Source organism: Babylonia areolata, chromosome 16 (assembly GCF_041734735.1).
Source record: "Babylonia areolata isolate BAREFJ2019XMU chromosome 16, ASM4173473v1, whole genome shotgun sequence".
In the NCBI taxonomy this organism is placed as follows: Eukaryota; Metazoa; Mollusca; class Gastropoda; order Neogastropoda; family Buccinidae; genus Babylonia; species Babylonia areolata.
In genome coordinates this window covers 10,513,069-10,525,568 of record NC_134891.1, presented here as the reverse complement: position 1 = coordinate 10,525,568, position 12,500 = coordinate 10,513,069, and the positions used below count along the sequence as shown (strand labels likewise).

The window sequence follows — 12,500 nt, the reverse complement described above, 5'->3', positions numbered from 1 at the left end:
GAAGTGGACACCATGATGAGCGAGGCTGACACCGACCGTGAGTCTCGGGCTCAGACATACTCAGTTCAGTTCGATTCGATTCAGCCCCATCCAGTTCAATTCAGTTCAAAATATTTTATTTTCTGCTTCCCAACCAAACCAGAAAATTCTCTTTCGGCTCTCTTAACTCACTCAGTACGACCAGTCCTCTCTTCTCTACACAGACCCCTCGGATGTCCAGTGGGTGTCTGAATGACCCAACCTTTAGCTTCCGTCGTCAGAATTGTGGTATTCTTTGTCAACATTCACGTCTTCAGTGTAAGAGCCTTCCGCTTGTAATATTTTGAAGATGGTAATTGGGGTGAAACGCTGTTAACGTCTTCTCTTTCGCCGTTCGTATGGAGAGAGTTAATGCACCCGTCAGCAACCATCAAACACACATACATTCACAAACACGCGCGTACGCGTGCAGCGTGCAGCGCCGGCCGGGCGTGCACGTACACACACACACATACATATGCACGAACGCACGCAAACGCGTATATACAAACATGTACATTCACGCATGCACTGACATGCGCACGCACACACACACACACACACGCACACCAACCACCACCACCATGTACCACCATCAACAACAACAACTACTACTACTATTATTACTGCTACTACTACTACTACTACTACTACAAACAAACAAACAAACAAATAAGCCCATTAGCAAACACACTGATAAACTGTGAGAACGAGTTGAACAAAAACGACAAATTCAGTTCAGCTGCGTTGTAAACTAGTATCAAACGCATTCCCACAGGAAAGTTCGGCCGCAGAGTGCCCAAATATAGACCTGTCGTGAGAGCTACGAACCGAGCAGTCCAGGCCCAGGCAAAGGCCATACTAATTATCTCCGGCACTTGGCAAAAAAAAAAAAGAATTATCTGGGTGTAGTTGTTTGCCTCGCTAATTGCTGGAACGTCTCCACACACAGTGTGGTTGTCTCCAGGCAGGGTGTACCTGATGGTTCTGCACGGGAATTTTGGGTGTCGTGTTCACGCCTGTGGGGAGATGATGATGATGATGATGATGTGTATTGTGTACAGTGCAGTAGGCTACAGTAACGTACGGTGCAGAACAGTGCAGTACATTATAATACAGTGCAGTGCAGTGCGGTACATTATAATACAGTACAGTACAGTGCAGTGCAGTACAATATAATACAGTGCAGTACAGTACAGTACAATATAATACAGTACAGTACAGTACAGTACAATATAATACAGTACAGTGCAGTACAGTACAGTGCAGTACAGTACAGTACAATATAATACAGTACAGTGCAGTACAGTACAGTACAATATAATACAGTGCAGTACAGTGCAGTACAATATAATACAGTGCAGTGCAGTACAGTACAGTGCAGTACAATATAATACAGTGCAGTGCAGTACAGTACAGTGCAGTACAATATAATACAGTACAGTGCAGTACAGTGCAGTACAGCACAGTGCAATATAATACAGTGCAGAACAGTGCAGTACAATATAATACAGTACAGTGCAGTACAGTGCAGTATAATACAGTGCAGTACAGTGCAGTATAATACAGTGCAGTACAGTGCAGTGCAGTACAATATAATACAGTACAGTGCAGTACAGTGCAGTACAATATAATACAGTACAGTACAGTGCAGTACAGTGCAGTACAATATAATACAGTACAGTGCAGTACAATATAATACAGTACAGTGCAGTGCAGTACAGTACAATATAATACAGTACAGTACAGTACAGTACAGTACAATATAATACAGTACAGTACAGTGCAGTACAATATAATACAGTACAGTACAGTGCAGTACAGTACAATATAATACAGTACAGTACAGTGCAGTGCAGTACAATATAATACAGTACAGTGCAGTGCAGTACAATATAATACAGTACAATATAATACAGTGCAGTGCAGTACAGTACAATATAATACAGTACAGTACAGTGCAGTACAATATAATACAGTACAGTACAGTGCAGTACAATATAATACAGTACAGTGCAGTGCAGTGCAGTACAATATAATACAGTACAGTACAGTGCAGTGCAGTGCAGTACAATATAATACAGTACAGTACAGTGCAGTACAGTGCAGTACAATATAATACAGTACAGTGCAGTACAGTGCAGTACAATATAATACAGTACAGTGCAGTGCAGTACAATATAATACAGTACAGTACAGTGCAGTACAATATAATACAGTGCAGTACAGTGCAGTACAATATAATACAGTACAGTACAGTGCAGTACAATATAATACAGTACAGTGCAGTGCAGTGCAGTGCAGTACAGTACAATATAATACAGAACAGTGCAGTGCAGTACAGTACAATATAATACAGTACAGTACAGTGCAGTACAGTATAATACAGTACAGTACAGTGCAGTACAGTATAATACAGTACAGTGCAGTACAGTATAATACAGTACAGTGCAGTACAGTATAATACAGTACAGTACAGTGCAGTACAGTATAGTACAGTGCAGTACAGTACAGTACAGTGCAGTACAGTATAGTACAGTACAGTACAGTGCAGTACAGTATAATACAGTACAGTACAGTGCAGTACAGTATAATACAGTACAGTGCAGTACAGTACAATATAGTACAGTGCAGTACAGTACAGTGCAGTACAATATAATACAGTGCAGAACAGTACAATATAATACAGTACAGTACAGCGCAGTACAATATAATAGTGTACAGTGCAGTACAGTACAGTGCAGTACAATATAATACAGTACAGTGCAGTACAGTGCAGTACAATATATTACAGTACAGTACAGTGCAGTACAGTGCAGTACAATATAATACAGTACAGTGCAGTACAATATAATACAGTACAGTGCAGTGCAGTACAATATAATACAGTACAGTACAGTGCAGTACAGTACAATATAATACAGTACAGTACAGTGCAGTACAATATAATACAGTACAGTACAGTGCAGTACAGTACAATATAATACAGTACAGTACAGTGCAGTGCAGTACAATATAATACAGTACAGTGCAGTGCAGTACAATATAATACAGTACAATATAATACAGTGCAGTGCAGTGCAGTACAATATAATACAGTACAGTGCAGTGCAGTACAATATAATACAGTACAATATAATACAGTACAGTGCAGTGCAGTACAATATAATACAGTACAATATAATACAGTACAGTGCAGTGCAGTGCAGTACAATATAATACAGTACAGTACAGTGCAGTACAATATAATACAGTACAGTACAGTGCAGTACAATATAATACAGTACAGTACAGTGCAGTACAATATAATACAGTACAGTACAGTGCAGTGCAGTGCAGTACAGTACAATATAATACAGAACAGTGCAGTGCAGTACAGTACAATATAATACAGTACAGTACAGTGCAGTACAATATAATACAGTACAGTACAGTGCAGTACAGTATAATACAGTACAGTGCAGTACAGTATAATACAGTACAGTGCAGTGCAGTATAATACAGTACAGTACAGTGCAGTACAGTATAATACAGTACAGTGCAGTGCAGTACAATATAATACAGTACAGTACAGTGCAGTACAGTATAATACAGTACAGTGCAGTACAGTACAATATAATACAGTACAGTGCAGTACAGTACAATATAGTACAGTGCAGTACAGTACAGTGCAGTACAATATAATACAGTACAGTACAGTGCAGTACAGTATAATACAGTACAGTGCAGTACAGTATAATACAGTACAGTGCAGTGCAGTATAATACAGTACAGTACAGTGCAGTACAGTATAATACAGTACAGTACAGTGCAGTGCAGTACAATATAATACAGTACAGTACAGTGCAGTACAGTATAATACAGTACAGTGCAGAACAGTACAATATAATACAGTACAGTACAGCGCAGTACAATATAATAGTGTACAGTGCAGTACAGTACAGTGCAGTACAATATAATACAGTGCAGTGCAGTACAGTGCAGTACAATATAATACAGTACAGTGCAGTGCAGTACAATATAATACAGTACAGTGCAGTACAGTACAGTGCAGTACAATATAATACAGTACAGTACAGTGCAGTACAATATAATACAGTACAGTACAGTGCAGTGCAGTACAATATAATACAGTACAGTACAGTGCAGTACAGTACAGTGCAGTACAATATAATACAGTACAGTACAGTGCAGTGCAGTACAATATAATACAGTACAGTGCAGTGCAGTACAATATAATACAGTACAGTGCAGTACAGTACAGTACAGTACAATATAATACAGTACAGTACAATATAATACAGTACAGTACAATATAATACAGTACAGTACAGTGCAGTACAATATAATACAGTACAGTACAGTACAATATAATACAGTACAGTACAGTACAATATAATACAGTGCAGTACAGTGCAGTACAATATAATACAGTGCAGTACAATATAATACAGTGCAGTACAGTACAATATAATACAGTGCAGTACAGTGCAGTACAATATAATACAGTACAGTACAGTGCAGTACAATATAATACAGTGCAGTACAGTGCAGTACAATATAATACAGTGCAGTACAGTGCAGTACAATATAATACAGTGCAGTGCAGTGCAGTACAATATAATACAGTGCAGTACAGTGCAGTACAATATAATACAGTGCAGTACAGTACAGTGCAGTACAGTACAGTACAATATAATACAGTGCAGTACAGTACAGTACAGTGCAGTACAATATAATACAGTACAGTGCAGTACAATATAATACAGTACAGTGCAGTACAGTACAATATAATACAGTACAGTGCAGTACAATATAATACAGTACAGTACAGTACAATATAATACAGTGCAGTACAGTACAATATAATACAGTACAGTGCAGTGCAGTACAGTACAATATAATACAGTACAGTACAGTGCAGTACAATATAATACAGTACAGTACAGTGCAGTACAGTACAATATAATACAATACAGTACAGTGCAGTGCAGTACAATATAATACAGTACAGTACAGTGCAGTACAATATAATACAGTACAGTACAGTGCAGTACAGTACAATATAATACAGTGCAGTACAATATAATACAGTACAGTACAGTGCAGTACAGTACAATATAATACAGTACAGTACAGTGCAGTACAATATAATACAGTACAGTACAGTACAATATAATACAGTACAGTGCAGTACAATATAATACAGTGCAGTACAGTACAGTACAGTGCAGTACAATATAATACAGTACAGTACAGTACAGTGCAGTACAGTGCAGTGCAATATAATACAGTGCAGTACAGTACAGTACAGTGCAATACAATATCATACAGTACAGTGCAGTACAATATAATACAATACAGTACAGTACAGTGCAGTACAGTACAATATAATACAGTACAGTACAGTGCAGTACGATATAATACAGTACAGTGCAGTGCAGTACGATATAATACAGTACAGTACAGTGCAGTACAATATAATACAGTGCAGAACAGTGCAGTAGAATATAATACAGTACAGTACAGAACAGTGCAGTACAATATAATACAGTACAGTACAGTACACCACAATATAATACAGCACATTACAGTACAATGCAGTACAATGTATTTGTATTTGTATCTTCTTTTTTTTATCACAACAGATTTCTCTGTGTGAAATTCGGGCTGCTCTCCCCAGGGAGAGCGCGTTGCTACACAACAGCGCCACCCTTTTTTTCTTTTCTTTTTTGTATTTTTTCCTGCGTGCAGTTTTTATTTGTTTTTCTTATCGCAGTGGATTTTTCTACAGAATTTTGCCAGGAACAACCCTTTTGTTGTCGTGGGTTTTTTTTTACGTGCGCTAAGTGCATGCTGCACACGGGACCTCGGCTTATCGTCTCATCCGAATGACTAGCGTCCAGACCACCACTCAAGGTCTAGTGGAGGGGGAGAAAATATTGGCGGCTGAGCTGTGATTCGAACCAGCGCGCTTAGATTTTCTCGCTTCCTAGGCGGACGCGTTACCTCTAGGCCATCACTCCACTGTAATATAGTACACTATAGCACAGTGCAGTAAAATATGATACAGTGGTGTGCAGTGCAGTAGGTATGCAATATAATGCAATGCAATGCAAAGCAACGCAGCACTAGGTATGCAATATAATGCAATGCAAAGCAACGCAGCACTAGGTATGCAATATAATGCAATGCAGTGCAAAGCAACGCAGCACTAGGTATGCAATATAATGCAATGCATGGAAAGCAACGCAGCACTAGGTATGCAGTAGAATGCAATGCAAAGCAACGCAGCACTAGGTATGCAATATAATGCAATGCAAAGCAACGCAGCACTAGGTATGCAATATAATGCAGTGCAAAGCAATGCAGCACCAGGTATGCAATATAATGCAAAGCAACGCAGCACTAGGTATGCAATATAATACAATGCAATGCAAAGCAACGCAGCACTAGGTATGCAATATAATGCAATGCAATGCAAAGCAACGCAGCACTAGGTATGCAATATAATGCAATGCAAAGCAACGCAGCACTAGGTATGCAATATAATGCAATGCAATGCAAAGCAACGCAGCACTAGGTATGCAATATAATGCAATGCAATGCAAAGCAACACTAGGTATGCAATATAATGCAATGCAATGCAAAGCAACACTAGGTATGCAATATAATGCAATGCATGGAAAGCAACGCAGCACAGTACAGTACAGCACAGTCAACACAGCACAGTACAGTATTGTTAGCACATCACAGTACAGTGAACACAGAACAGTATAATGCAGCATAGTTAACAAAGAACAGTACAGTTAACACAACATGGCATAGATAACACAGCACAGCACAGCACGGCACAGAAAAGTTAACACAGCTCAGTAAAGTATGGTATAGTTAACACAGCACAGCACAGCACAGTACAGTATAGTACAGGACAGTGCATAGTGCAATACGAGTTAGCACAGTATAGTACAGCATAATTAACACAACACAGTAAAGTATGGTTCAGTTAACGCAGCACAGCACAGCACAGCACAGCACAGCACAACACAGCACAGCAAAGCACACTCAACATAGGTTAACACAGCACATTACAATATAGTACAGAACAGTGCATAGTGCAATACCAGTTAACACAGTATAGTACAGCATGATTAACACAGCACAGTAAAATATGGTACAGTTAACACAACACAGTACAGCACAACACAGCACAGCACAGTACAGCACACTACAGCATAGAAAAGTTAACACAGCACAGTAACGTATAGTATAGTAAACACAGCACAGCACGGCACAGAAAAGTTAACACAGCTCAGTAAAGTATGGTATAGTTAACACAGCACAGCACAGCACAGTACAGTATAGTACAGGACAGTGCATAGTGCAATACGAGTTAGCACAGTATAGTACAGCATAATTAACACAACACAGTAAAGTATGGTTCAGTTAACGCAGCACAGCACAGCACAGCAAAGCACACTCAACATAGAAAAGTTAACACACCACAGTACAGTATAGTACAGAACAGTGCATAGTACAATACCAGTTAACACAGTATAGTATAAGATGATTAAAACAGCACGGTAAAGTATGTTACAGGTAACACAGCACAGCACAGCACAGCACAGCACAGAAAAGTTAACACACCACAGTACAGTATAGTACAGAACAGTGCATAGTACAATACCAGTTAACACAGTATAGTATAAGATGATTAACACAGCACAGTAAAGTATGGTACAGTTAACACAGCACAGCACAGCACAGAAAAGTTTACACACCACAGTACAGTATAGTACAGAACAGTGCATAGTACAATACCAGTTAACACAGTATAGTATAAGATGATTAAAACAGCACGGTAAAGTATGTTACAGGTAACACAGCACAGCACAGCATAGCATAGAAAAGTTAACCCAGCACATTACAATATAGTACAGCATAGTGCAATACGAGTTAACACAGTATAGTACAGCATTATTAACACAGCACAGTAAAATATGGCATAGTCAACACAGCACAGCACAGCACAGTACAGTACAGCACAGCAGAGATCAGTACACACAGCAAAGTACAGTGCGGTTTGCACAGTACAGTACACCACAACACAAAACAGCACATGTGATCAACACAGTGCACTTTGTACTACACAGTCTGCACAGCCACACAGAACAGCACAGTTAGCACAGCACAACTGTACAGTACACTCAGAAAAACACAAAGCGAAGAAAATGATTTATGAACAGGCCCAAAAAGCTATGTTTTCGTTACTTCAGTCAGCCAGAAATCAAGATTTACCTTTACATATCGTTCTGGACATGTACCAGTCTATGGTTGTTCCTATTTTGTTGTATGGTGCAGAAATATGGGGTTATGAAAATGTAGATATGCTTGAAAAATTAGAATTGAAATTTTTGAAACGCTTGTTCAAACTGAACAGAAATACTATGACCCAAATTGTTTATGGAGAAACTGGTATTTATCCAATTAGTGTGTTAGTGAAAATGAGATTAGTTCGATTTTGGACCAGCTGAGTGATATCAAACATAGAAAAATATTCTGGGAAAATATATTTGATATTACTTGACTTATATTGAAATGGTATTTATTCTTCAAAATGGATGAGTTGTATCAGACAAATTTTAATAGAAGCAGGGCATGACTGTGCTTGGGATGCTCAATTCTTCTTGGAGAGGGAATCTTTCTGCAAGAATGTCAACATTGCTTTGAGAGATAGTTTTCAAAATCTATGGAGACATGCTCTAGAGGCGAGTAGTAAATGTTTGTTTTATCGAAATCTCAAAAGTGGATTTGGTGGAGAAATATATAAGTCTAATGCCTGATAATTACGTTATCAGCGTCTTCAGATTTCGAAGTAGTAATCATAAGCTGGAAATAGAAACAGGGAGACACAAAGGCATTCCACGAGAGTTACGGCTTTGTAAGGTTTGTAACATGTCTGTGATTGGGGATGAGTTTCATTTTATAATGGAATGTCCCAGTTATGATCAGTTACGAAATGAATATGTTCCTAAAAAATATTTGTCTCCAAAATCGGTTTTTATTTTTTTGTAATATGCTCAAAGGAGGCAAAAAAGTCATTTTAGCTGTAAGTAAGATTAGATTTGCAAATGTTGCCTGGCTACACTTTTGGAGTTAAAAGACATTTGTGCTTTTTCAACTTTTATGTGACATTGTTGTGCATTTGGAAATGTTTGTTCTGGGCATGAAATGATTATTTTGCAGTAATCCTCCATACTCCAATAGGAGTGAAAGGATAATTAAAACTTGAACTTGAACTTAAACGTGTGTGTGTGTGTGTGTGTCTGTGTGTGTGTGTGTGTGTGTGTGTGTGTGTGTGTGTGTGTGTGTGTGTTCACAGAGTCCGGGTACCTGAGTTACGAGGAGTACGAAGAGGTGATCAAGAAACACATGACTCCCCTGTACGATGTGAAGCTGGGCCTTCGTCAGGTCAGGAGCTCTCCCGCGCCCCCCGCCCCCATCCCCACGCCCCTCTCTCCCCCCCCCCCTCGCACCTCCTTCAGCCCCTCCAACACACACACCCCCACAAACCCACCACCACCACCACACACACACACATCGCCCCTCCCACAGACACAGACACAGATAACACAGTCACAGACACAGATAACACAGACACAGTCACAGACACAGATAACACAGTCACAGACACAGATAACACAGACACAGATAACACAGTCACAGACACAGATAACACAGTCACAGATACAGATAACACAGTCACAGATAACACAGACACAAACACAGATAACACAGACACAGATAACACAGACACAGATAACACAGACACAATCACAGACACAGATAACACAGACACACTCACAGACACAGATAACACAGTCACAGATACAGATAACACAGTCACAGATAACACAGTCACAGACACAGATAACACAGACACACTCACAGACACAGATAACACAGTCACAGATACAGATAACACAGTCACAGATAACACAGACACAGATAACACAGACACAGATAACTGTACCGATTCCAAAAGGGCTCAAAGAAACTAAAGATCACAAAGTCATCACTCTTTGTTCTACTTTCCAAGGGGGTGGGGGGGGGGACGAGAGTGTGTGGGGGAGTGGTGTATGGAGGAAGTGTAGAGGTCTGCGAACACGGGAACGAAATCTGAAGCGTTTTGAGCCACCGAGCTATTTAAATGTTCATTATCATTATTGTTGTTGTCGTCGTCGTCGTCGTCGTCATCATCATCATCATCATCATCACTATCATCATTACTATCGTCGTCATCATCATCATCATCACTGTCATCATCATCATCACTAATCATCATCATCATCATCACTAATCATCATGACCACCATCATCGTCATCATGACCATCACCACCACCATCATCATCATGACCACCATCATCATCATCATCATGACCACCACAATCATCATCATCATCATCATCATGACCACCATCATCATGACCACCACCATCATCATCATCATCATGACCACCATCATCGTCATCATGACCACCACCACCATCATCGTCATCATGACCACCACCATCATCATCATCATCATGACCACCACCACCATCATCATGACCACCACCATCATCATCATCATCATCATGACCACCACCATCATCATCATGACCACCATCATCATCATCATCATGACCACCACCACCACCATCATCATGACCACCACCACCATCATCATCATCATCATGACCACCACCACCATCATCATCATCATCATGACCACCACCACCATCATCATGACCACCACCACCATCATCATCATCATCATGACCACCACCATCATCATCATCATCATCATGACCACCACCATCATCATCATCATCATCATGACCACCACCATCATCATCATGACCACCATCATCATCATCATCATCATGACCACCACCATCATCATCATCATCATGACCACCACCATCATCATCATGACCACCATCATCATCATCATCATCATCATGACCACCACAATCATCATCATGACCACCACAATCATCATCATCATCATGACCACCACAATCATCATCATCATCATGACCACCATCATCATCATCATCATCATGACCCCCACCATCATCATCATGACCACCACCATCATCATGACCACCACAATCATCATGACCACCACCATCATCATCATCAACATCATGACCACCACCACCACCATCATCATGACCACCATCATCATCATCATGATGACCACCACCACCACCATCATCATCATCATCATCATCATCATTACCACCACCACCATCATCATGACCACCACCACCATCATCATCATGACCACCACCATCATCATCATCATGACCACCACCATCATCATCACCATCATGACCACCATCATCATCATCATCATGACCACCACCACAATCATCATCATGACCACCACCATAATCGTCATCATGACCACCATCATCATCATGACCACAACCACCACCATCATCATGACCCCCATCATCATCATCATCATGACCACCACCATCATCATCATCATCATGACCACCATCATCATCATCATGACCACCACCACCATCATCATCATCATGACCACCACCACCATCATCATGACCACCACCATCATCATCAACATCATGACCACCACCATCATCATCACCATCATGACCACCATCATCATCATCATGACCATCATCATTATGACCACCATCATCATCATCATGACCATCATCATTATGACCACCACCACCATCATCATGACCACCACCATCATCATCATCATCACCATCATCATCATGACCACCACCATCATCATCATGACCACCACCATCATCATCATCATCATGACCACCATCATCATCATCATCATCATGACCACCACAATCATCATGACCACCACCATCATCATCATGACCACCACAATCATCATCATCATGACCACCACCATCATCATCATCATGACCACCACCATCATCATGACCACCACAATCATCATGACCACCACCATCATCATCATCAACATCATGACCACCACCACCATCATCATCATGACCACCACCATCATCATCATGACCACCACCATCATCATGACCACCACCATCATCATCATCATGACCACCACCATCATCATCATGACCACCACCATCATCATCATCATCATCATCATCATGACCACCACCATCATCATGACCACCATCATCATCATGACCACCATTACCACCATCATCAGCATCATGACCACCATCATCATCATGACCATCACCATCATCATGACCACCACCATCATCATCATGACCATTATCATCATGACCACCACCATCATCATCATGACCATCATCATGACCACCATCATCACCACCACTATGATTGCAGGCATTCCTGGTGTTTGACCGGGACAAGAGTGGCTACATGAACCTCAGTGAGCTTCAGGAGGTGCTGTGCAACATCGGGGAACCCCTCACCCTCAGGGAGGCCGCCA

The 12,500-nt window shown here is 40.5% G+C and overlaps 1 protein-coding gene across 1 annotated transcript in view; it reads left to right on the top strand.

The window, feature by feature from the left end:
- Nucleotides 1-12,500, top strand: part of LOC143290874 (neo-calmodulin-like) — a 20,434-nt gene that overhangs the window by 4,889 nt on the left and 3,045 nt on the right. Inside the window, exons 3-5 of the mRNA XM_076600413.1 lie at nt 1-37; nt 9,401-9,489; nt 12,395-12,500. The exon at nt 1-37 is cut by the window's left edge and continues 107 nt beyond it; the exon at nt 12,395-12,500 is cut by the window's right edge and continues 51 nt beyond it. Coding sequence (XP_076456528.1) covers nt 1-37; nt 9,401-9,489; nt 12,395-12,500 — 232 coding nt within the window. The remainder of the gene's footprint in view (nt 38-9,400; nt 9,490-12,394) is intronic.